This window comes from Excalfactoria chinensis, chromosome 18 (assembly GCF_039878825.1).
Source record: "Excalfactoria chinensis isolate bCotChi1 chromosome 18, bCotChi1.hap2, whole genome shotgun sequence".
Lineage (NCBI taxonomy): Eukaryota > Metazoa > Chordata > Aves > Galliformes > Phasianidae > Excalfactoria > Excalfactoria chinensis.
Genome location: NC_092842.1, coordinates 4850858 through 4878110, shown reverse-complemented (window position 1 = coordinate 4878110; position 27253 = coordinate 4850858). Strand labels below are relative to the sequence as shown.

Sequence of the window (27253 nt, the reverse complement as noted above, 5' to 3'; positions counted from 1 at the left end):
TGCACCCAAGGGCCCAAGATGAGCACAAGAGGTACAAAAAAATAAATTAGGTTTTGTTCTACATCATGAGACAATGAGCCTGCAAGTACCCAAATGCAGGGCATTCTATTCTATTATGGTCCCAGGCTGTACTATCTGGTTTGCCAAATCAATGGATGATAAAGAAAACAGTTTCTATCATGGGCAGCAAACTTCAGAAATAAAGGAAAATGCAGCCCTCCAACAAGTAACTGAATTCAGTAAGTCCAAAAGAATTAGGAAACAAACAAGAAATGAAAACCATTTGACTCATCATTTTCAGTACCTATCCATGTAAATGACAAGCAACTGCTACTGAACAGGCAGCCCCACAAGGCTCCAAAACTGGTCAGTCTGGACCAGCATCAGCCAGAAAAACTGAGTTAAGTCAGTCTGCAAGCAACTTCACAACAAAGAAACTCAGCAACATAAGGGTGCTACCAGATCAGTATCCCGGCCCGTCTGACATCTTTAAATCAACTCTGAAGCCTGCTTTCCAGTAAGAAATGGCCTCCCACCGTAGCATGTGTGAGGACGGGGAGATCTGCACTCACCTGGCATGCAGCCCCTCCATGGTCATGCTGTCAGACTGCTTTTGATGTGACAGGGAGTACCCTTTGCTCTGCAGAGATGCATAGCTCTCCTGGCCCCAAACTGGCACTGGGTCCATGGGAGCAGCCTTCCTTTCCACCTGACCTGCCTGACAGTTCTGATCTTCAGATCGACAGCTGTTCCCACCGATGGAGTCCTGCTGAATCATGGGCTTCATAATTCCTGGTCATGACAGAGTTTGTATCGTTAACACTACTATCTCACTGTCAGGAAGAATTAACAATCTAGCACTAGCTTGATTCCCCTTCCTTCCTGGACTGCAGGTGACTGCAGCCATAGAAACCTTTCTGCAGAGAGGAGCCTGTGCTTGGGAAATACACAGCTGGGAAACACACCTGGACTGACATAGCAGGTGACACAGCCTAGAGAGACCAGCTTGCTCACTACACACCATCACAGGCTTGGCAGCAAGCAGGTGCATGAAAACAAGCCACAGACTCAAGGGAGTAATTTTATACACCCTAGTGTTTATATTCATATCTCTGAAGATTAGTAACAAGTTAAGCTCTGTGCTTCTAGCACCTTCCCAGAAACTACAGATTTTCCCACTATGTTTGCCAATCATTCCCAAACTGATCCTACTCTTCTTAAGGGGAAGATCTACCTTTCTACCCTCTATGGCCCCACAGCTGTTAAGGATGATATCCCAATACAGTGCAGAAGATGGACAGGCAATATGCTTTCCCTCCTAACCTCCTTTGTTTACTCAGTAGTCCTCATCTCAACTGACTTTCTCATCCCTAGAGGTTTACTGCAGCCAGCCAGCCAGCCAGGATAAGAAGTCTGGGCTGAGGTGAGACAGACAAAGCACAGCAAGTTAGGAGAGCCATAACTATCTCAACAGATCATCCTTCCCAATGACCAGAAACTACCTGAAATACCAGTCCTGAGGACACTGAGCACCTGGGCACTTGCAGAAGCTTTAAGACTGTAAGACAATCCTCACATTCTAAAATCTGGAAAACCAACTCCCAAAGTCTTAGGTTTGAGAGTAGCTTTCCAGATACTGGACCAAGTCAACTGCTATGATAAAGGGAAACACTGAAAGTATCTCACCTGAAGGGTGAAGAGCTGAAGGGTAGAAATCCACAGGAGCACGACTCTGAGCCATGCGGGGATCCATGTAAGAGGGCATCATCATCCAGCGAGGGTCAAAGCCAAGCATCTGGGGGTGTGGTGGGTAGAAAGTTCGATGGGAATGGGATGGGGGAGGATAGACTTGCTGCTGCTGCCAGTGCTGCATCTTGTACAGCTGCTCCTGCAGGGAGGAAGGATGGGCCATTAGACATTAACTGTCATGGTACAAGAAACCACACTTGTAACCTGACTAGACCAAAGAAAATGCATTCATTGTGTATGAGGCTCAAAAACAATCTGGAGAGGAAAGCAAGGCAGTTACAAACAATTCACCACAAACAGAAAATGCAGCAAGTGCTGTTTTTCTTAAACTACCCAGGACACATTAAACACAGCCAAGAGATCAGGTCACCACTATGGGCCCACTGCATACTCAAATGGAAAAGATCAGCTTCAAGACAGGAGTTCATATTTTTCTCAACATTCCCATAAGATACAGGACAGTTTCCTGTCAAACATCATCCCTTAGCTAGAACTAAATACCTCAGGAGACATTGCTCCTTGAAGGAAATGCCACTGTAAGTTATTTAGTGTGTGTGCATAATAGTCCTATTCATGTTAGCCAAACAGATTAGATAAGAACATTCTAAATTCAATTAGGAGAGCTGTTAATATTTCATAGTATTTCCTGTGCATCCTCCGGAGATGGACTGACACCGCTGGGCTGTTTTCCATTTCCCACATGGCCAGTTTACCTTCCTTTAGATGAGGAGTGTTATGATGTTAATTTGACTCAACGTTTAACTATTGCCTAAGGTCCAAGAAGAACCAGTATTTGAAGAGAACTCTGTGTACTGAAGAAAGTTTTCAAAACATAAACAGCTCTAATTAACAGGAAATACACCTGTTAACATGTCAAGTTTGTCACCACACTTTTCTTACTGAGCTTACAGTGTCAAATACAGTACTTGTTTACAAAAAAGGCAATCCCTAATGCAGTGAAAGAGGCAAACTTATATCTAAAACTGAAAGTCATTACAGCTGGAGAGAAAAATCTGATAAACACAAAGATTAGGTTACCTACTCTTCCAGATGAAGTATTTTATAAAAGACAGCATTGATGGCATTAGCTTTTTTCTTTTCATGAAACCACTGCCACAAAAGCAGCAATAAACGAACTGCCTCATACATGCTAACAACACAAAGGGTGGGAGAAAATGAAAATTTAATGTTCTTCCAGTAACAATGAGCTGAGGTATTAATAGTATGACAGCAAAGACATCCAATCATTTTAGCTTCAGAGCATTTCTTAAGAAGAGTAACACCAACATTTGTTGTTGCACATTTGATTCATGAAAATGTCACAGGGAAAAGCCATGAGAGTAATTAAGCTTCCAAGCAAAGCCAAATCTTCACATCTTTGCTAAGGTGTGCAGCAGAGTTGATAACATCACATTTCAGATGGTTATTGTATGAAGACTGACAATTAACACTGTTATCACAAGCATGAGTATTGCTGCTGCCCAAAGGAGAGAGGCTCACTGCCGCAGGGAAGGCTGGATAGCACACATGACATGTAAAGTACTGCAAAGCTGGGAAACAGAAGTCATGTGAAGCAATTCAGACTAGTTTCTCAGTGCCCAGAAAGAATCGTCTATGAAACAAAACAAATACATATTTGTGCTGCAAAGAAAATACTGATCAACAAGAGCCTCACAGAAAAAGAGGTTGTATAGAAAATCAGAGCAGATGTAAAAAAAATCACCTCCCTCTTGCAAAGGCAGGAAATGGAACAAGAAGCATACTACTTCATACCACTCACATTCAGTCCAGAAACAGAGTTCAACCAGCTGTCAACTTAAGCACAGTTTGACCCTGGCAGGCGAATGGCTACCCATACCAAACAGGGTAAGCATACAGCAAGCATTAAATCAAATGCAAATGGCTGGTCCCCAGAGAAATCAGCCTCCTTTCCCTTGGCCTGCATATTCAGCACCCCGTCACTGCAGCAGTGCTGAAGATCATCAGCTTCTATTCTGTGCCGGGGAATAAGAACAGGCACTTACCAGGTTTACTACCAGCCAAAAGCGTTAGACACTTTGCTGGATCCGTAAGTACCAACATAGCCACTACTGCTTTTTGACCCTGAACACAGGAAGGTGAAAGTCCCTGGCTTTCAGTACATGCACACATTTGCAAACCAGAGCTCTGCTACACACCACATTGTCCTAAGATGTCACACTGTCAGGAGACGCAGAGACAACAGTGCCAGACAAGTCGACATTTCTGACAGCATCTACTTTTCTCCCAGGCAAGTGATAAACCTGGCCTGCCCACGCCTCTCTCCAGTCACAGAAAACTGTTAGCAGAACAGCTCCAGTATAAGAGGCAAAAAAAAATCATGTAACCTACGCAGAGAGCCCTTCCATGTGTGTTACACAGTAGACATCTGTGATCAAGAACAGGGAAAAAAAGCTAGAGGAGAACCAGCAGCTGTCACCTCCCAGCCCAAGGATCAGTTGGTTACCTGACACTGACAGCACTGAAAATCAGGCAGACAGCTATTATATGGGGGTCCAAAGTGGTGGGGAAGGAGTATCACACCTATTACCTGCTGCTGTTGCCTCTGGAATCGTGGGGGAAGAGACTTCTGGTATTTGTTGAATTCCTGTGCTGGGGATGGAGCTTCTCTGAGTTCCTCCTCACTGCTGCTTTGAGGTGCTGCTGGGGCAGGAGTCTCCTCTTCCAGATAGCCAGAGACATCCTGCGTGTGAAACTCAGGGGTTGCTGGAGAGAGGAAAATAAGCCATGATGAGTCCCACCCATGACACAGTTTGTGTGTACATCAGAGAAAATAGACACAACTGCAGACACGTGCTGATTGTGTTACGTGGTTGAACTTTACTACAGTCATATGTAGCACCTCACAATCTGTGATCTGCACTTACAGCTCTTGTTTTAGATTCTGAAATCCACCTCTGCTATCAGCCTTCTGCTTCAGCACTGCATAACAAAGTCCATTCACTCTGTTACTTCTTGAATTTGTCAACACTTCCCAATAAAATGATTTTGTGACTAGCAGCCTCATCACAAATAGCATCATCCAACCATCATCCGTCTAGGAGGCCTACTCCAACAAGGTCTCTGACAGCACAGCTAATTGAGCATGGTTAAAATAAGCAAAGAAGCTCATGCTTGTTTCCTTGTTTTAATAGTTACTTTTTATTTTTCCTGCTCTCCCCTCAAGTGAACCTTCATCATCAACCCAAAATACTCCACAGAATACATGAGGCAGCTCATCTCTTAGGCACCACCCCCAAATGCTCCCTCTTCCAGGAACTCTCCCTCAACTCAGGGGAAAGATTAGCACAATCATAAAAAAAAAAAAACAAACAACAACAAAACCAGTTTTTACAAGGCATGCAATGCTTCTGTACCTCTACGGAAAACATGACCATTCTCTTGCACAGCACTTTTCTCAGTGTTTGAGGGTCGCACGTCTTCATTCTCTGTGTGTTTCTGGGTCTCCCCACTCTTTTGAGCCAGTTTGCATTTCTGATCAAGTTGCTTCAGCTTGGCAGCACAGGCTGCCAGACGCTCCTCCCTGGCTCGCCGCTCCTCCTCCTCCCGTCGCTTCCTGGCCCGTTCAACAGCCTCAGAGATCTCAGAGTGCACAAACTTCTGTCTCAGTGGCACTTTTTCTTCTTTCTCCTCAAGGGACTGCTGTCTGAGAGCACTTCCCTGTGAGGGCTTCTACCAAAGAAAAAAACATTTCTCAGTAATCATGACTCAAATGTATACTCTACCTTGAGCTCTGCATCCCATGATGAGAAAAATCCCCTCTTGCCTGCTGTCATCCTTCTCTATCCTCATGCATACAAAACCCCTTTCAGTGAGGAGTTACTGCTATCTACTTCAGTATCTCCATTTTCTGTCTGACAGCCCCACTGCTTGGGACCAGCTTCAATTTCTTCTTGCTAGTGGCAGTGCAGTACACATAAGCAAAGAACTGCAAAATTCATCAACGTGCCACTCTCAGTATTGTGCCTGGGAGGCCTCTTAAGGACAGTGATATGTCACATCCACTAGCTCAGCAGAACAAGTCCATGCACATCAGCTCAAACTACCTGGTATTCAGACGTAGAGTTCCAGCCATTGATCTTCCTTGGAGGCTGCTGTGAATCCTGCACTTTCCGGACTGACCGAGACAAACCAACTGAGTCACTCCAGTTTTTTCCTTCCTCCGAGGTGTGTTTGACATCTGCACTGTCTGCAGAGCTCATGGACAACTGCCGCTGCCTTCTGGGATCCCAGCTGTTCCTTTCATAAAAAAAAAACAAAGATTTGCTACTACATTTCCAACTCGCTTCAAAATGCACTTGAGGATTTCCTCATCAAGCAGCAATGATAACTGACTGTAATAGAAACAAAGAATCTAAACAAAACAAACACCAGCCCAAGCAATGGGCTTTTCCTCCTAGGGTGCTTAAGGAGTTGTTCAGTGTTGTGCAGCTTGGCACTTAGTTCTATGACCCATGCACACCCTTGAGGTCCATTTAAAGACTGGCACGTGGAATCAACAAAATCAGTATAAGGCAGGAGGAAAAAATATATATATATATATATATCAACCACATGGATGTGGATGCAGCCAGTTCTTACCATTTCTGCCGTCCATCTTTAAGAGATTCTTCTTCTTCCTCATCTTCACTAAACTTCAGTTTCTCAGAGTAATCCACTTCATCGTGAATGCCTGAGAAGGCAGAATTGGAAAAGGGGCACATAAGAAGAAAGAAACAGCTCCTGCCTCAAAAAACTCGTACCTTCTCCAGCACTGAAATAGACACTATTTTGAAAACTAAATGTCCAGCACAGGTTCTGGAAATTACATAATTAGCAAGAAATCACACTGCTGAACAGCAGGTTGATCCCAAAAGAGAAGCAGTAAACAGCTTAGGGAGGAAGGCTGCAAGTAAGGAGACAGCTATCAAACTAGACTGCATAACTGCATACTGCCAGAACTGAAAAGGTGGGATTAACTCTTCACTGCTCTTGCACACTACTGCTGCTTGGTGTTTTCAGTTTTTAGGAGTCTTCAGATCCAGTTCCTAGAGTACTGTGATGGAAGGATCAGAAGGATCCATTGTGTCATCATGTACACCAAGAGCACCTTCACAACTGCGCTGACCATCCCTTCCTCCCCCTTATCCATTCTACAGTAGTGAAATAGAGCCACTAGAACTTTCTGGCAATTCCACTCTGCAGGGAAGAGCAGTTACTTTGTTTTACCTGCTAAGTCATTGCTTGAAGCTAAATGACAGAGGTACTGTACCTGCCCATCCATCATCCGCATCATTATCTAGTTCATCCAGCCCCTTCAGGTTCTCTGCATTGATAATGGTGGGTCGAGGTGCTCTCTCTACAAGCTGCCGAAGCGGACGTGCTGGGCGAGACAGGCCAAGCCTGTTCTCTTTTCTACAGATAGATGCAAAAATACTGGTTAGAAACAAAAGAACATGTAGTTGACTTTGTAACAGTGACTCAGTCATTTTCTACCAATTACACAGAAGGAATCTGAGTATCTCTCCCTGCTCAGCAAAACTTCTCTTCCATATCTACCTAGCACTCACTTCCTAGGGCTGCAAACCTGCCAGTCCACAATCACACACACACCTACTTTATGCATCTACTTGCTCCTGAGACGCACAGTGCTCAGTGTCATGCAACATTTCAGGTGCTGCTATTGTTAGAGCAAAGCACTGACCCTTGGGTAAAAATCAGGCATTCTCTCTGGCTACTTCACCCAAACAAACAAGTGTAAGGCTTGTGTCATACACCAAAACAGCCTATCAAGTGGGACAGTCATGGCAACCTTACCCATCCTGGTCATTCATCTGATATTGTCTGAAAGGGACACGGGGCTCAAGCCGAAGCTGAGGAACGGGGAAAGACCCTCGGTCCAATGGTGCAGGGGTCTCAGATGGCTGTTGTGGACACATCTGGAACAAGACAAAGCACAAGAGCCTGTATTTTCACTACCACAAGCAAGTTTACCCAGATTAGATTACACACAGGCACAGTAGTTGTAACTGTGCAAAGTTAAAACAAATGTATAATGTCTGGCTAACAGATACATCACCTCTCCAGCTCTAGAAAAGCAGGAACTTTTCCTTGGGCTGAGCGAGGCTGTGGCTGTTTCATTTCTCCCTGGAGCACATAAGTGCTATGCTATTCTAACTTGAAAGGGTAAACATATAATAGGGAAACTAAAACTAGATAAAGGATCCCTGAGCAAGCTCCAGGAAGCAACTGAGAGGAGAACCTAGAAAAACACTATCTTAGCTGACTTTCTCAACATGCGTAATATTATGAGAAACAAAGATATTACAGGGCTTTGTGACAAGTGCAACTTACAAAAGCAGGTAGCATGTCATGGTATGTAGGTGGCTGGTAGACATTTCCCATGAACTGCGAAGCCCCTCTGCGGACAGGCTGAGCTGGGCGGAGAGACGGCTCCTTAGGATCGCTGGCACTCACTGAGGAGGGGGCTCCGTCTCCAGTGCTAGAGGTCTTGCTGCCCAGCTCAGCAGGGGAGGCGGTCAGAGATGTGGCAGAGGTTATGTTCCTCCCACCGCCCTCCCTCCAACTCGTGACATCTGGAAAGGAGGTAATAATTATGTTAACATTTGTGAATGTAATCACTTCAACTAAAATACAACACTGAAATGCTCTGGTCAAGCCTTAATTACACTAAGAATGTAGAAAAACATCAGGGACCAAGGAAAATTTCCAGACACATTATTTTTCCCAAGAGCCCAGAAGCATCAGCTGCTACGTGGTAATTACCGCACCAATGGTGTCCTTATTTGTCAATAAGGCTCAATTTCAACCAGAACTCCTCCACCCATCTCTGCAGTCCTCATTCCGCAAAATTAAAAGCAATCAGATCAAAAACAAGCACTCAAAGATAGGATTAAACCACACGCTCACTTCACCTGTAACTCTCCCCTACCCTGAGGGAAGATGCCTGTTTTGCAGCGTCACTATATTAAAAGTCACAGAACAAAGTCAACCTCTCCCTATTCCCATATACAGCAGTTTTAATGAAAAACTATGGTATATTACAGTGTGTGTTAGCAGACTGGAAGATGCAACTCCAGCACCCAATATGATCAACTTTACATACAAATCCTCAGTCTTTGCTAAGCAATATATAGGAGCTTATAGAAGACAAAAGTAGGAATGGTATATTTGACAGGACAGCGAAATGGCACCCCCTGCTCAAAACAAACCTATGGGATTCCAGTTCTGAGCGGGGGTTAAGGCAGAAATACACATCCACTTACTCTGGGGGCGGAGGCTTGGTCCTGGCCCATACGACAGATCTAAGGCGCCCTTTTCTTTGCCAACCTTGTCCTGCTCGCCAGCTGCTTTCAGCGTCGGAAATTCCTCGGGAGAGAAGGATAACAGTCGGCTTGAGGCCCTTGAACCTGTCAGACGAATAAGCATGGGACTCAGATCTTTCCACTCTTCCAACTCCCTTATGAGATCACCCTGAAAATGTGTTTCCCAAGAATCAGTGCACTGAGCAAATTTAAACCCAAATTACTACCATACCTGCACCTCCAATCACATCCAAAACCCTTTCATAAGCTGCCACCAACTCTACAAATGACAATTTAGTCCTCACCAAATACTTCCAGAGTCTTGTGATTTTCATTTAAATGCTCATATTCATCAGAGTCCGAGTAAACTTTCTCAGCTTTCAATTATTTCTTTGCAGCACAAAATTCAGACCGAGGCAGAGATACAAATTCCACAAGGCTTACAAATGATATTCTCTTTCCCAGTATTTGTCATTTCAGACTTCTACTTAAATCTCACTCCACTGGGGAACTCTACAGTTAAGATTTCTGGCAATAGAGTTGGCGAAAGACCACAGATAAGGACTAAGTGCAATACGCCACTTCCCAGCTCTCCTCCCTGCTGCAGCGTTTTTAAGATGCAGATCACTACCCAGAGCAGGCCAGGATCATCTCCTGTCATTGGAAGATTGTTTTGCTGAGTCACCCTAGAATGAAAGCTCTCTCTCTTCTGAAGATCTGGCAGTGACTGGAAACAAAACACAGCAGTTCTCTGAAATTTGTTAACGCTGAATAAAAAGAATTTGTCTGCATTTTTACATTACTCTTTACATTACTGTTTCTTTGTGTTACTTGACTAATCCTCCTTCAGAATTATCTCATTAAAAGCATCAGCAGTGAATACTGAAGACCTAACAAAAGAGTCTAATATTGACTCTTTAGGACAAAGATAAGATGTCTGGCTTAAGTCATTAGCACTTTCTGGAATCTGCACACTGCACAAGGTCTCCCTGCTGAAGATTCCCAGAGAAGAAACTGCCAATTGCTGAGTGTAACATCACCTGACACGTGTTAAGAGTTCATCTTTTCTGCTGCATTCTACTGAACTCGAATAACAACGAGAACATTAACAACATTTAACTGTTTTTCAAGACAAACTCCTCCATCCCAACCCCCAGGCCATATTAGTTTTTTCCCTGTGGGTAGGGCTGCAAAATATAATGACCGCTAATGGGTTGGCATTAACAATTTGCACTATAATCTTAGGCAGTATCACACTGAGAAAAGTTTGGAGCCTGTTTTAGTACTGGTTTCATTGTCTTTCTTTCCCTCAAAATGTCCCTTATATGGAAGAAACAGACACAGAGCAGTTCAACTGTAATTTACTAGATCACATTAGTTTAGGATATGCCCCTCTCTGAGAGAAAATCTAACAGCAATGACACCTACAAGAGCCCAAAGCAAAAGACCTCTCTGTCATACTACTAGAAAAGTAATTGCTCACTGCCAGAAAAGAAGTGCATGAATGGGGTGGCCTGACAAATTCTTTCAGCCAGATTTCTGATGCCTCTGAAATTCAATCATCTTCTAAGTTGCTCTTTAGTCACATATGCAATTCTTTTCTTGGGCTGAGAACACCAAACTGATAAGACTGCAACCTAGAGTTTTCTCTAAGTCTTTAAGAGCACTGTTAGAAGATCAGATTTCACGAGGACTGCACAGGAAGGAAGTCTGTACAGCAACAGTCGAAAAAACGTACCAATTAACCAAACAGCCTTTTCATTGTCCATCAACTTCAAGCAGGCACAAGTTCCTGTTCTAACATTTCACCTTTGAGAAACACCCTCTCGCAAAGCAACTCTTTTAATTTAGGATAGGCTGCTACCCTCCATTACTGCAATCTGTGGCTGTCTCAATTCTTTGGGAAAAAAAAAAAACACCACCTGTCTCTGCAGTTTAATTTGGTGTCTCATGGCTTCCAGTCTATCCACATTAAACTTGAACTGAGCTATCTCACCGCAGTTTTAATGCTAGTACTTGAAATTACCTTCTATGTGGAAATAAATGCATCTGAAATCAACTAAACTCCCAGTTTATGTTAACACTGTTCCAGTATCCTTAGTCAAGCAGAAGTGGTAAGCTGCACAGTTACCAAGGGAGACATCAGGCATCAGCTGAGCTGGAAGCAAGTGCATCCTGCAGCAGGTGGAATGTCATTTCCACTATGGACCCTTCATCCAAGGACAACGCATACAGCCTCCCCCAAACATTAACCATCACAGGCTTATTCCAACCACCTCACTAAGCCAAGCTCCGCATGCTATCAGCCACAAAAACATGATTTTCAGTCTCTGATGTCCCATTTTCTCCTAATCCAAACCCTTTCCTCCTCCACTTTCTGCTTCTTTTTAAAAACTGCTCTAGGCTGAGGAAGATGACACTGGCATTCTGGTTCAGAGCAACAACAGGACATGCTCTGCCCAAGTTGTGTCTTGCGCTTGAGAGACATCAATCGATGCAGTTGCATCATTCCAGCCATGCAGATTCATAACAGGACTCATGTGGCCGTACTGCACTGTAACCAACACAGCTGTGTGCCATTAGGCACCAGTTTAGACAGGGAGGGCAGAAAGAAATGGAGTCCACCCCAACTCATGCCTGAGAGAAGCATGTATCCAGCTCTCTTTCTGTTCATCATACTCACCACCTTCTAGTCCTGCTGGCTTTCCATTCAGCTGTGCCCATGACTTTGGTCCACCTGGCACTGAATTTGTACTCTGAAAATACAATAAAAGTCACAACAAAACCAAAACAAACAAACAAAAAAATGCCCAAAGATCCGTTAATTACTCCTCATTTCCTGGGTAGTTCCTCTTACAATTCAGGCTTCTATATCACCCAGGTATCACTGGCTACCATAGGTGTCCCATTTGTTGCTGGGGCTTAAGTTAATTGCACCCCACTCCAGTGCACTATGTGATGCTACAGTGAAAATACTCTTCTGTCCTGCCTTTATACTCTTCTCACCTCCACCAGCTATTTTCTCAAACCATTCTTTTTCCTTTCCTACCTCCAATAAATCTCACTCTTTGTTCTGTTGCATTTTCCCAAACTGGATGTCTTAATCTTCTAGATTTGTTCCATGCTATACCTCAGCTTGAAGGCTATTCTGTTTCTCATGCATTAACTACTCTTTTCCTCTTCAAATCATAACTTGCCCTAACTTTCCTGAACCACTAGGGCCAGAACTGGAAGTATGAAATCCACAGCACAGAGGGACAGGTCCTTGCACTCTCTGAGGAAGCTTTCTTACTTGCCAGTAGTTTTTTCAGGTCCTGACACTGGCTACTTCTCCCACATGACCACATCTCTTCTTATCAAGTCTCATCAGGCTGGGAGCAAGAGCTGGATCTGTTGTCACCAAGCGACACTTGAATTAGACCCAAAGAAAAATAGTTTACAAGTGCTAACCAGCCATCCCGCATTCCAGCCATTCTTTTCTAGATTGAAACTAGACTTTCCCCACACACTTGAAAGGTATAGAGGTAATGTGCACAAAGTTACACTGTAACTGCAACACTGCATTCCTGAGGCACAGCAACTCCAGAGTCAATTGTAGAAGAATTGATTACACAGCAGCTGTTCTGTAAGTTATAGTCTGCCAATTCTTACTTGCAGGTGGCAACAGACAATTAAAGGAAACCTCAAGCTGACTGGGCGCAGGGGAAACAGTGACAGAGACCACTTGTGCCTACCTCCTGAGCGATTGACTGTGTCGGCTTCTGTAAATTGGAGACAGATTTCTGCAAACCCTGCTGCAGCAGCGACTCCTGCAGCTGTGCAGCCGTCGCACTGGAACTGGGAAAGAACAGCAGAGGTGAGATCAAACAGAAAGGAGGGCAAGACAACAAACAACTCTGGCAATATATAGCTGCTAAATATCATGCTACTTTTGGTTTTGCACTGGCCTGAAGAACAGAACTGATCTTTCCAAGGTTCAACACAGCACAGCAGTGCAGAACTGCTGCTGCCATTTGCCTGACAGAATGTAGCAAAAAGCAGTTCTGCCTACCTCTTTTGGTCTGATTGATCCTGCTTGTTTGCCCATCCTGTACCGTCTTTGGGTACTATAATGACGTTGGGGTCGTTTCCTTTGTTCTCAGACTTCAAGCTAGGCAAGTTTGCAGGAGGTGGCATGCGCCGAGCAGCAGCAACTTTTCCAAGACTCTGTAAGCCATGTCTAGGAATAACTAGTAAGAAGGGAACACAAGAATGAATGAAAAATGAAAAGTCCCACTGTCTCCCAGGTGCTTTGCTAGAATTCCTCCACGACTCTAAAATAATAGCAGCTCAGTAGCAAAACTTATCATTTCCCTTCAAGTCCAGATATCAACAGTTCAGTAACCCTGCTTCCTCCCATTTAGGCATCCTATCCAACCTAACTAGCTCTGCAACAGCACTTAAAGGATTGCAGAAGATTTCTAAAGGTATTCCTTACCTGTAGTTCTGATAGCTTCTATTGACTTTCCTTTATACTTATCAAACAGGCTGAGAGTCGAGTACTTGCTTTTCCCATCCTTTCCCTTGGTTATTTGCCCCAAACGATCGGACATTGCGATGAAATGTCATCTAGTAAGGAAATTTCTCTGCGCCGCTCCCAATCTGCCTTTTAATGAAAGAGAAGCAGGAAAATGCCATCAGATTACCTCGCCATGGTTAAGTAAAAAGCAAACATGCACAACTGTTAGAACCGCACACTGGACGCTGGGTTTCACTACCATCACTGTCCCTCCCCTCCCAGCTGCAAAAAGCTTGTGGGATTTATGATTCATAAACTACATAAAAATAACTGCAGGAACACATTTCTCATGGCATCTATCTTTATTTTCTTCTGCCAACTCCAGCACTTACAGAACTGAACTCCTTTAAGTATGAACATACAAAGAGTGCAGTCAACTTGGTCCTTGCTTAAAAGAATGAATCTTAATAAGCAGCTTCACACAATGACTCCTCAGTAAGAAAGAAAGTATGGTATCCTTTCCAACACTGGAATGTATCATTGGGGTTTCCCGATGAACTCCTGGTAGCTGGGTTTGTTACATCTAAGACTACACTTACTGAAGGTAACAGAATTATTACCTCTAATTCCTTTTCCCTATGTGTTGGCTACAAGAGAGCTGAGGTGTGAATGGAACAGGTTCAACCAGGAACGCTGAAAACATTTTATAAGAAATACACTGTATGTTCTGTTGCTGGCACCTCCAAGTACCACTTTTAGCTATAAATGTGCTTTCCACAATAGGTATGGCTTGCTAATTTCTCACTCTGATTCCTGCCTGCACAATGCACTGTGATTCATAGCATTCACTCAAGCAGTCTCTGCTTGCTTTTTTGGGCTCTTGGAGTCTAGGACAAAGCTGAATACAAGTTCATTTGACAAACACTTATCTCAACAAATGAAGCCCTGCTTACTTTCAATGGATGTTTCTTTTAGGTATTGTATTTATAATTCCCTGTTCTCACTTTTCCACAAACCTAGAAGCTTAACCTAACCTTTTCACGTGTCATTTAGATTTCCAGATTTCTTCTCGTAAAATCTCCATGTTAAGCCTAACACTGCTGGCAGTTGTATTATACCATCTGCCAGGTCGTATCTTACAGTTTGCCACTGTGTTCTGGAGTAACAAAACACTGTTATATATCAGACCTACCCACCCTTCACCCTTCCTGAAACTCAGCTGCAAGCATGCTCCCGACAGCCAGAAATCATTCAGCATTCTTAAAGAGACCATCTCTGACCGGAGGCTGTAACTTCTCCCAGTAACACCTTATCAAACACCATTTCTGGGTAAGAGGATTAGTCCGTGGCATTATAAACAAAATAAGCACCTTCCACAACCACGCTGGAGAGTCAGTTCGAGAATGTACTGCAAACCTGCAGAGAGCCAAGTAAAGCCTACCTAAAGATTGCAGCCAGGGAGCAAGTTTCAAACCAATAAACCTGGCACCTTGCAGTGAATGCCCTGCAGTGCAAGGATTTAAACCAGGAGCAAAGTGATTTGGTATGCTAGGCAGCAAGTGGAGAGAGAGAGAAGCACTTTCTGTCACTCAGTAATAGCATCCACGCGACACTCAGAAACACCACCAGGTTCCTCCACACGTCCCTCACAGCCAGGCTGCCACTCTGGGCTGCAGTGTGAATGCCTGCAGAGGCAGCAGTGCTGACCAGCATCCCCAAAAAACCTCCTGCAGAGCAGCAAATGGTTCTTTGGCTCCAGTCTGGTTGCATCTTTCCTTGGATGATTATCATACGCCAAGAAAACTCATTTCCCTATTTCCACCACACTTTATCAGTGGGATAAATAAAAAAGGAGAAGAACACTGTTTAGATCAGACTTAGCAGGAAAGCAGATGCTGCACTGAACCATGCCCTGTTCAAACCAGCAGGGTTGCAGGCAGAATAGCAGGGGGAACCATTTACCATCCCACAGCCACCTCACCTGCAGGTATGCACTGAGCCCTAAGGTGAGAGCTGGACTGGACCCCACCAACCCTGCATCAGCCTTACAAATCCCAAGCAGTAACATCCATTTCAAGGTTTAGAAAACTTCAAAGCAGGTCAAATTATTAGGCATGAGAAAAAAAAACAACAACCATCACATCAGGTTCAGGAATTAGCTAGTTAACAGAAAAGCCCCAAGTTCCTGAAAGTCAGCATGCAAACAGCATACGGGTAACATTGCCAAAGAGAAACCCTGACAACAAGTTATGTAACTGGGTCTCAGCTGCCTCCTGATTACATCTGATATCATCAGAAGGATGCAGGAGGAATAAACAACCACTTCAATGCAGAGGAGCTGGGGTCATGCTGGGAAAGAACCCCTTGTCAAACTCTCCAGGACAGCCAGAACTGTTGTCTGGATAAGTAAAATTCACAACTACTTTGAACTCCTTCAATGCTTTGAAGCTGAAAATGTGAAATGCAGCTGTTTGTGCACAACATAACAGCATGAACTGCAAAGGGAAACACAAATCCATGGGGAGATGAGGGATTTCTGCATGCAAAATGGTTACAGCAGTGCTGGGCACCTGCAGGACAGAGCTGTCCCCAGGTCACCTGGCACCGTGTCACACACAGAGCCTCCAAAGGCCATCACGACACTGCCCTATTTTCCCAACACATAGCCTGACAGGGAATCCATGCAGAGATTGTCAAAGCCTTCCAGTCTTGCAGAGCAAAGCAGTTTCTGAGAAAAATCAAGTTAATTGAGACCTAAACTGACAGCTCGCATGATTATTAGGGGAGTCAGAAGCAGAAGGCTGATGCTGACATGTGAAAACTGACAGCCTCTGACCTGTGCTCCACGACCGATCGTTGACCCTGAAGAAAGCATTATTCTCTGTTATGGAGAACTAAAAATCCATCACCTACATTTCTGCAAGGTGTCTCTCTGGGTTTATAGAGGTCTCTGGGGGAAGGTTTGCTATCAGCATTAGCACCCAGCTTAGCTCTTTCCAATCTCAGGACTAGCAATATCCAGCGACAGCACCAGAGTGTGAAATACTGAGCATCTCAGAGGAACCTGAGCACACTGCAGCGTGACAGGTTACAGCAGAAGCCCCAGGGTACAAATAACATGCCAAAATTACTTTCTGGACAGAGAGTTCCTCTGTGTCTTCATGTCCTCATCGTGCTACCCTGGATATCATCTGTGGGTACTGACACTGCCTAACTCCATTTTAATGGGATACGTTTTTATCCAGACAGCATGTATGTCCTGGATCTGCAGCAGGAATCCACCACGCACAGGAAGACTGCCCTGCAAAAAGAGCTCTGTGAAAAGCTGGAGCTATTGGCACTGGTTAACAACTGGAAACCTCTGAGCTGAAAACACAGCCAAAGGGAAAGACCCCTGACAAACAGGACTGTCTACAAAGCTCTTTGTAAATTCCTGTAGGAAGGAGGCAGGGCTGCTAGAGTTTTATTCACAAGACTTCAATGGAGCTCAAATACCTGGAAGCCAGCCAGCCTTAATTGAAAAGGGCAAACAGATTGATCAAAGGTAACACACACATACACTCTAGAAGGAACCACTTCAGCTCCTCACAAACCACCAAGCACAATCACTTGGGCAAAGACATGGACCACGGCAGATTCTTTGTTGTAGACTCACACTCTTTGCTCCCTAAACAGCAGCAGACACAAACAGAAAACAAAGCAACAGGATGGAGATTAATGCTGAAAAGGCATCAGGAAGATCAGGAAGACTCTTGACCATAAATTTTCAAATTCACAGGTTGAAAGAGTTGAATTGTACTTCCAGAAATGAGAAGCTGCTTAGAGTTGATGTTAAACTGAAGTCTACTGTGGTTACTGACATTACCTGTAACGTGAGACCTTCTCAAAATCCTAGTATAGTTTCACAGATCAGTACTGTTCACGTTTCCTTAAATACAGTCTTTTTTTTTTTGCTACTAACCCTTGGAGCTAAATGTTTATCTGCCAACAGGGAGATACACTGCTCCTGGAACATGCCCCACCAAGAGCCACCTATCCATGAAACAGTCACCACCTGCCTCAGCAATGAAAGATGCCACTGGCTGCCATTCAAAGAGCTTTGGTGAAACAGCACAACCAGCTGCTGCAGGGATTGGTGCCAGATGCACTTTTGTCCTGTAGAAGACCTCTTTGGGCCAGGCAGGGATGATCACTGATGGGAAAGGGACCAGATGAGCAAGCAATTTCCAAGAGCAAGTGCTTAGTAAAGGGGGAACCATCAGGAGAATAACAGCATCCGAATATGAAGTCAATAGGATCTGCACAGCAGAGCTGTGCATCAGACAGGCTGTACCAAAAGCCCAGGCCACAAGAAGTCTCTCTGTCAGTCTGTCGCACTGCCCAGGAGAAGCTGTTAAGATTTGTTCAAAAGTCTGAAAAAAAAGAAAAAAAATCCTGCCAGATCAGAGAAACAAGGCAGCATTCTGCAGTGCAGAGGAGAGATGGAAAACCCTTAACAAACAGGGCTCATGATTCACCAGGGGGGACTCTCCTTGCAATCCTTTTAATTCTAAACAATTCCAGCTGCTCTCTGCATTGTCTCCTGCAAATCTTCTCTCCCTGTAAAAAATGAGAGACCAGGATTCCATCTTCCATGATTTATTGCAGAGGTATGCTGCTAGCTGAGTAATGCTGTCACAGGCTGTCTGCCAACAGACCTGCCTGCTGGTCAGCCTGCCCATCACACCTCAGAGCCAAGCCTGACTTTGAGACATGCAGCAGGAACACAGAGAAGAGAGGCAGTCTTCTGGACAGCACAGGATTCAGCCCAGGGTATGATGCTCTCTATGCAGAGATAAAACCTGACAGAGCACAGAGGGCATGCTCTATAAAACGATCTGACCTAATTTTTTTCAGCTGTCTTCACCAGGTTCACCTGCTGCCCCACTCATAAACATACCAACAGATCAGCAACCACAGCTCCTGTTACCAAAGCACTGGGCCTGTGAGCTACAAATGCCTTACTTCTCTGCTAAACAGCTTTCCCAGTGCTGGACAGGCAAGGAGCAGGGAGAGACATCCAAAAAGCGTGGACCTGTAACTTATTGTGAAACATAATGCAGACTGGAGCCTGGAGAAGAGCTCAACTGTATTTACAAAGAAACATTAACTAGCTCTGGACAGACAATGCCACACTGAAGAAGGCCCCTGTACTCCAGTAACTCCCCCTCCTTTCCTAGCAGCACCAAAGCCAAGGTTTTTCTACTCAACTGCCCCATCATGCAACAATGAAGGAATCAACCCCTAAATGCCAGTCTGTCACAAAGGAATAACTGTATCTTTAACCCAAGAAGAAGCGCTGGAGGGCTTTCATACCTTTCAGAACAAGAAACTGATCTTAAGCGGAACATCCTGGAAGCACTGCCTACTAGCAGCATCAAACTCTTTGCCCTCTCATCCAGGCCATAAAGGTGTTTGAGGAGACTGGTCCCAATACAGACCTCAGCCCAGAGCTGAAACACGCCAACCACAATATGCCTGAAGTGGCTCTGCCTTTCACTTCACTCTGCTCTGATTCCTCTGAGAGCTGAATGTTCAGGGAAAGTACAAAGATGCAATGTTCCATTCCCTCAATGCTTAAAGGAAGAAGGGCTGATCACAAACCAGCAATGTTAATACAAACAGAAATCCCTACCATAATGCTCTGTTGGTAAAACCTGTTCAAAAGCCTCCTGGCAGGATTCAGCTGAACTCTAAGGTAAGCTGAGCATTCAGGTACCTGAACAGCAACAGACTGCGAGTAGCTGGTCCAGATCTCCTCAGGGGGTTCCAAAGCAAACATCATCAGTTCTATTTTACAAGTAACCAAGGCAGGGAAACAGCAGTTGCTCAAGTAACACTGCAGGCAGTGACACAGGTCCCAGAGCTCAGGTGTCTGTCCCTGCCTCTCGGCACATCCTTGACCCTGTTCTGCATGCAAAAGCCATGCAAACCTGAGCTGCTAAGACTTACAGAAAGCAGTTCTTGAGTAAAATCATGAAAGAGCAAAGTGTCGAAAAGAAAAAAAATAGTCAAAACAGGAAGGAATATATTGCAGCAGCACCTGGAACATCTAGAATGGTGTTTCCTGCAGCAGAAGAGACCCTACAGAGTAGAGAAATCACCCATGTAAGTTCTGAGGTCACTGCACGAAGTCCTTCTAACTGACAGCTGATGTCACCACATCTGGCTCCAAGCCGGCAAACACACTTCCACTGCTAACAACCAAACCCAATCACTGCATTTTAAGGCTGTAAAACTATCTCGGTCTTGCATATGGAGTCCTCAAACTCTTACCAAACAGGCTTTTACCAGTCACATCAAGAATACCCATATATCCAAGGTGAGACACAGCAAGATGTGAACCACATGGCCTTCCTCCTCAGCTCACCCTTGAGGAGCCTGACACAACCAGAGCAAGGGACAAGCCATAGGGCTGCAATCCAGGCTGCTGCCAGGGAACAGATGCCTTCAAAGGAGCAACCACATACACATTCTTCCAGTGAAGTTGCAAAGAGCATTTCACAAATCCTTCATCTGGTCCAGTGCTCAGGAATTTACTTCACCTCCATGCAAACACGGGTTTTATAGCTAATGAGACTGGAGATGTCACAGATTCAGGAGCTGGAAGGAGAGAAAAGCTGCCAGTCTTCAGGGTTACAATGTTTTTTCAGAAACAAAGCAAGCTCCTTCCACATAAATGCCATCAGTTGTTGAGTAAGCACTTCTGTTTTCCCTTGCCTCAGGAAGGAAGGATCATGCTGCAATGGGGAGGTGGGAGCTCACCTTGTGCCAGCATGCCTCACTCCACCTGACCTAGGCTTTGGGAACTCCTCACCACGCTTCCAGACCAGCTGCTGACTTCACAGCCTCATCTCCCACTCAGGTTTAGTACAGTAGGTGATCTTCACAAAGGCTAAAGACAAAACGCAATGCTATCAAACCGCAAGCAGTAAACACCAATCCTTCAGTTCACATTACGGAGAGGCTCCCACAAGCCCCAGCTGAGCCAGTCTGTCCAGAACCATTCCTTCCCCGAGTGCTGACATAGCTTCTATGGCAGGCACCACGAGCACACTGCAGGGCACAGAGCTGCCTGCCCTGGCAAAGGCTGAATAGATCTTTCTCTATCAGATTTCACCCACTTCCCACAGCCATCAAGACTGACACAGCGGGTTCAAACCATTAATAAGATTACAAGCGGTTCAGACAAGCCTGCAGTTCACTTACGCTGCAGATACTAAAGCTTCCAAGAAAGTATTCCTTGAGGTTCTCTGGTTTTAACAATACCAGGGCAATGCAGCATTTCATAGCAACCCTTCTTACAGGACTCCTATTCATAGGAGCCATTTGCACTACAAATGAATGCTGAGAATGCTAAAAAGAATCTGTTGGGAAAAGGACACAGGTACAAAGTGGGGAAAAAACTGCAACGATACGTGCAGTTTTACTCAGTACTCTGAAACAGGGTGAGGCTGTAATGCTCTTCTGGAGAACAATGCCACTCAGACCATGCACAGAACATCTGGACTATGCTGAGCTGGACAGGAAGCAGAAGCGTCTCATAGATGCTTTAATTTACACGGATATTTTCAGTGCATAACTAGCAAGGTGTCATCTCTTGTTGTCCAGACTGAAAAGTGACACCACAGAACTATGCAGCTCTGCTGAGTGGCAGAGCAAGAAACAGACCCTCCGACTGACTTTGTGGGGCTGGAAACCACTTTCTAAATCACTCATGAGCACAGCCAGGGGCAACACAAAGTCCTGGACCAGGGGAACTCCGGAGGTGCAGGTCAGTGTGCTGGGAGAACGCTGCCAACTCCATACACTGCTTTTACTACAGCAGGATCACAGCCATCACTAGAAGCAACATTTTGCTCAGAACACTAACACTGTAGTAAAACTTGAATCTCATGAAACCACTCCTAAATAATTGGCCATAAAGTTTTGGTTGCTAGGTGGGAGCTCAATTCTTGGGTTATTTAAGAAGATAAAACCATACTCTGTACTATTTCAACCATTAAGAAACATTTCTTGAGCATGCCCCTACTCCCCTGCCGGCTTTGCAGCCCACTCCAAACTCTGAACAAGAGCACTCAAGGCTTTTGTACAGGGCTCCCAGCCCACACACAGGTAGGAACAGCTGAAGAATCTACCCCACTGCAGAACACTTCCAAAAAATATATCACTATATTCCCACACAAAAAGTGCCTGTGGGAGGTGAAGCCCCAACACGAGCTCCTCAAACCTGCTTGCTCTTTGCAGCACCATTAACGGCAAATGCAGTGTCTAAAACATCTAAACAGCAACTCAGGAAGGACTCTACCACCAACCCCCCTCCAATAGGATGCCATCTGTGTGAATATTGCATTCTGCTCCTCTTTGTGCCACTCACCTGAACTTCAGAGGCTACTGAGGATGCTCCCAGCATCTAACCCAAGCCCTCTGTGCATTTCAAGTACTGCACTGCAATAAAATAGTCTTTTTGGCCATATCCAAGCGTGCCGTTAAGCAAGTCCTCAGTTGCTTGCCCTTGTGTTTCCTTTTTAAGCCTCCATACTTTAAGTCTGGCCTACCAGCCCCCTTCTTTCACTTTTGCCTGCCATTACTTCTTCCACCGCAACCAAAGAAGGGTACTTCCAGTAGTCCTCCATAAATTAACACCTACAGTCCCTTAAGATGGTTGGACTCCACGATCTTGGAACGCCTTTTCCAATCTAGATTCTGTAATTCTGAAAGATGCAACAGTGAGCTCTCATCCCTTCCAGCTAAATGTAGGTGCTCAGTACCAGGTACTGAACACATACAGTGACCCCCCTTCAGAATGGGGCACACACCTCTTAACACCCCCAAACCTCCTCCTGTCCTCACAGACCCCATCAAGACAAGAAGCTTCAATACAAACCAAATGCTAGACAAGGAGCAATGCAGTGCTACCATGCCAGCTTCCAGCCCACCTGAGTCACAGCTCCAGTGCTTCCAAAGAAGAACACAAAGCACACAGGATTCACAGCTACACCATTCCTAGCAGGTTTGTTCTCTCTGTTATCTTTGCAGAAGAAGCATGTACATGCACAGAACATCCTGAATGCTAGCACAAGTTACTAACTAAAGTCAAGCAATTTCAGCAAGGCATAACATGATGAACAAGATCTTTTGCTTCAGCCCCACTTCTCCCCTGTGGAATATAACATTTCTTTAAACAAACTGGGGAGTTCAAGCACCTATTTGCCTCCTTCATAAGGTGCTTGAACAGGCATATGTTATCAGGACTTTTATAACAAAGCCACTTAATTTCAGCAGTTAGAAAGAGACATTTTGCTGAAGGAGAGAACTGCACATCCCCCAGCATCTACCTGTTTGTAGTGCTTTCACCTCAGTGTCTGATGATACCCGACTGCATTTCTTCTGTTCCAAGTGACAAACTAGTGATAAGGAGCTGAGAAATTATCGACCTATTAGGAGAATGAGTCAGTGCCACATGAAAAACAAAACCCACTTACAAGGTATGAATAGCAAGAAAAGCAGGAGTGATACTGAAACATCACAGTCGTTGCCAGCTTGCAGAACAGAGAAGGAACACAGTGAAGAAAAGGGATGACCACAATTGAAGCCCTTGCAGTAAACCCTCCCCCTAAATACTGTCCTGTGTTTAGCAAGTTTTCCCAGCTCATATTGCCTCTATTCCTGTAAGAAAACATGCAATTACAAGTGGAGACCCCACTAGAGCCAGATCTGTTTGTGCAGAGTAACACCATCAAATAAGAACCTACACTATTATTTTCAGTGCAGCAGCACTTAGAAGTCAGCCCAGCTTGCCTTCAAATACTCCCAATTACTCAGGTGAGTATAATGAAGGCCTTGAGCAACTCACGCTTTTGAATCTTAAGCAGGTGGGGGTTCTGTAATGGATAGTCTAAAAGGCTCTGTGTTGTATGGCTCAGGCACTACAAGACATGCCAAAACCACCATCCTGACTTTCACCAGCAGCACCCCGTACTGCAGGACACTGCACAGGAGTAGGGAGCTGTGCAAAGAGCCCTCTGCACTTGGGGCCGAAGACTTGTCTTTATACCACTATTGAGGTACCAGGGCACGCCGCATCAGGCTCAAACAAAACACAACGCCGTTCCTTCCTTTAAGAGGAGGCTGTTGGAGTAAATGAGCCTTTGAAGTTAGGAGCTACAAAAAGCTTTAATAGAGGGTTTTATTAAAATGTCACCGTAGAAGTTAAAACCTTCTATTAAGAACCTTTAGAAACATTACTCAGATTTATTAAAACCAAGACGTTTTTAAATCCTGCCTCTACTCCCCAGCATTTGTATGGGCTGCTTCCTTACTGTTCCCACTTCAGCTTGGTTGGCCACGGTTCATGTCTTAGCTCTAATGCACATACAAAAACAGGGGGGGGAAAGCCAACAGTTTATCAAAACACAAACTGTGTGAGCAAAGGAAAATGTCTGAATTCAGCAAAAAAAAGTGGATTCCTCTAAAAAAAAACCCACAAAAGTTCCTATCAACTGAAAATAAATAAGAACTCCATCCAAAGTATGTGGTGAGCACCATATAACGCCAGCTTTGGAAACCTGCATACATGTCTATGCTTACTATGATTTTAAAGAGGAAGAACATCCAAGTCCTGCAGACAGATGGAAACATCCTAAGACGTGTGATGTGTTGTCTATTAAAGACATGCAGAAAACCAGACCAGTGAAAGTGACTATGAATAAGAAGGGAACCAAGTTCTACACCACTTGTGTATCCAATTAAGCACAAAACCAACATACAGCTATCAGCAGATGTATTTGGACTGAGGAACATAGTTGATTTGGGGATACGGAGCAATTAAGAACACCAATCTCAAGCAGCATCCGTGATTCTGTCTGTGTGATTTTTTAATCTGAACTTTTTTAACTATAAAAAGAAAGAGGTCATATGGGAGAGGTCTTGTTTATCGTGCCCCCAAAATAGATTCTGCCAGCTAGGAAGAACCTCTTCAACCACAGCCCTGAAAGAAACAGCATCACCCATAGACCCACAAGGATCTGAAGGATCCTGGGTGAACTCCTGATCGAACTGAAGCACACTAACTGTATTTCAATTCAGGTGAAAAACACGGACAGGAATTTCAACAAGGCAAGGGCTAAGACAAGCCAAAATGTTCCACATAAACCTTGATTCAGTCCCGAACAGGTGGGATGCTTTCCTTCTGGACTTATTTCAGTTGATGATGCAAAACCACAACCTGCTTGCACTCAACACCCATTCCTAGAAACAGAATTCCTGAGGTCCTGAGCATTTCTTTAGCACCTTATCATCCCTAATACCACTGACAAAGACAAGAACATTCAACAAGCCCACCCCGATTAGACCATCCGAGCCCTTCTGACGTTCACAGGACAAAAACAACAAGAAACCCGCAGAGCAAATCAAAGCAACTTTCCTAAGGAGACCCAGCACTCCCCACTCTCTCAGACCTGGTCAGGTTTGGTTCCACAGATGAAGAGCTTGTCGGTATTCATACAAAAAGCGAACATAGTGCTTGCTCACATCCACAGCTGCTGAACCTCGGAGGGCCCACCTCGGAGCCACCCCACAGCCTGCAGCAGCCACGCTCCCAAGAACCCAAAGACGACGAACTCCTTCCAGCAGCCGGAGCACCTTTACAAACCCACCCACAACTCCCCGAGCACCAGCACGAACTCTCTCTCTCCTCGCCGAAACCCCCCTCCCCCCGTTCTCACCAGGCGGCATTTCAGCTCTCCCAGTAACCCTTTAGCAGGTTCCCGCACCACAACAAAACAACCGAGAGCCTTCTGGATGCCCCCCCATCCCAGCCTCCCCCTCCTTGTTTTCTCGAGACGCACACAGCAGCGCGACAAAAATATCTTTGTGTCACACCCGACACGGCGGTGAACCAAACAAGCCGCGATCCTCACGGCCGCCCCCCAGCCCGGGCAGCCCCCAGCCCCGCGGCCTAGGCAGCCCCACGGCCCGGTCGGGCCCCGCAGCCCCAGGCCTCACGGCGGGGGCGGCTCGAGGACAATGAGGCGGCCCCAGGCCCGGGGTGTCGCAGCCGCCGGGCCTCGGCTCCATTTTAAGGCTGCCTCGTCCCACCTTCCCTCACCCTCCCCTCCCTCCTCCTCTTCCTCCTCCTCTTCTCCTCCACCCCCCCCGGTCCCACTCACCGCCCCGAACATCCACGGCCGCCGCCGCCGCCGGCCCCCGATACCCACCTGCGGGGGTGGCTGGGAGCCGGGAGCGCCTGAGGAGCCGGGTGCCGAGCAGTGATGGGCGCGGGGCGCGGCGGATGGCGGCGGATTGCGCGGGGGGATGCGGGGCGATACGGGTTCTCGCTGCCGCTCCCTCCTCTCCCTCCTCCTCCTCCTCCCCCCCCCGGCCCGGCCTGTCAATCCCGCGCGGGAGGGAACCGCGCCGCCGCCGCCTCCCTCCTCACAGCGCCGCCTGCAGAGCTCCGCCGGAGCGGCGGCTGAGGGCCGAGCCAAGATGGCGGAGGAGGAGGGGAGTAGGGACCGAGTCTCCGCCTCAGTGGAGCGAGACGGGCACTGCTGCTCGGAGAGAGCTCTACTAGTTCACCCTCTGATCCAGCGTGCCGACCATGAGAGATGGCAGATCTCAAACACAACAAGAGTGATACAGAGGGAAGAAACGCAGGAACCATTTTCTGGACCGTATGTGTTGTTCCTACGGTTCATCTGCACAGCTACTGAAGTTGCCAGGCGCTGAGCAACCCAGAGATGCACCAAACTCATTGCCTGGCTGTTGGATCCCTTCTATCTCTCTATGTCAAAACATCACACTGCTCATTGGCATCTCTTCTCACCTCTCCCATCACATTTTGGGGTTATCAATGCCCTCTACCTTCTCTCCTTACAGAGGAGCTCACCTTCCTTCCTGCACTACTGACCTCCCACCACACGGTATTGATGAGCCCTAACAGCAGACACCCAACAGCATTATTAGTGTTGCCCTTCAGAAGCTGGGCACTGTGGGATCCCCCCTTGCTTTCAGTGACTCATGCAGCCACCTACAACCCAAACCACTGGCAGGTGACTCACAGACTTGTCCAGGTCAGCGCTATGCACACCTGCTGCTGTAATAAGCATTTCTCCCAAGGTCTCTGGTGTATCTCCAAGGCAACGATCCAAGGCCAAAGGGAATTGATGTGCCAATTAAAGAAAACGCTAATGCAACCTGTTGTGGAGATCAAAAGGACGCAGTACGCAAATGAAAGACAATTCCACATTCATTATCATGTGTGTACACTGCAGCTCCTGCAAACTGATGGCTCCTCCAGCTCTGCCCATGCTGAGGCAGCTCCATGGAGCTTTGTCCAGTCTCGTGGCTCAGGACTGCACTGGGACTGAGCTTCTTTGTACAATCTAAACAGTGAAAAGCCACCACCTGTTCCCATCACAGAAAAGAGCGTCTCCAACACAGCTTGGTTTGTGGGGAGGCCACATGTCATGAAGTGGATGGACCTGAGAGTTAAATTCAACCCCCTGCTTCCTCTTCCCAAGATTAATTACAAGTGAATGCAGGAACCCTGCTGTGTGCTTCGTTCTTCCATTAATTAAGAATCCTGTCAAATAGAAAATAACCACTGCAGAGGGCTTACAAC

General features: G+C 45.7%; 1 protein-coding gene across 10 annotated transcripts in view; it reads right to left on the bottom strand.

The window, feature by feature from the left end:
* PRRC2B (proline rich coiled-coil 2B) overlaps positions 1 to 26008 on the bottom strand; it is a 44262-nt gene extending 18254 nt beyond the window's left edge. For 5 of the 10 annotated variants that reach the window (XM_072352464.1, XM_072352469.1, XM_072352471.1 and 2 more), the window contains exons 1-15: positions 25848 to 25996; positions 13570 to 13737; positions 13144 to 13321; positions 12827 to 12929; positions 11776 to 11848; positions 9054 to 9197; positions 8122 to 8363; positions 7585 to 7706; positions 7040 to 7182; positions 6370 to 6460; positions 5835 to 6027; positions 5145 to 5460; positions 4319 to 4494; positions 1687 to 1888; positions 573 to 792 (exon numbers count right to left, since the gene is read on the bottom strand). In XM_072352464.1, the coding sequence (XP_072208565.1) occupies positions 573 to 792; positions 1687 to 1888; positions 4319 to 4494; positions 5145 to 5460; positions 5835 to 6027; positions 6370 to 6460; positions 7040 to 7182; positions 7585 to 7706; positions 8122 to 8363; positions 9054 to 9197; positions 11776 to 11848; positions 12827 to 12929; positions 13144 to 13321; positions 13570 to 13684 (2318 nt within the window). In that variant the 5' untranslated portion in view covers positions 13685 to 13737; positions 25848 to 25996. Of the gene's footprint in view, positions 1 to 572; positions 793 to 1686; positions 1889 to 4318; positions 4495 to 5144; positions 5461 to 5834; positions 6028 to 6369; positions 6461 to 7039; positions 7183 to 7584; positions 7707 to 8121; positions 8364 to 9053; positions 9198 to 11775; positions 11849 to 12826; positions 12930 to 13143; positions 13322 to 13569; positions 13738 to 25478; positions 25497 to 25799 lie in introns of those variants that run through there. The other 5 variants (XM_072352470.1, XM_072352465.1, XM_072352466.1 and 2 more) reach the window with 5 other exon arrangements.
* Positions 26009 to 27253: the final 1245 nt, after the last annotated feature.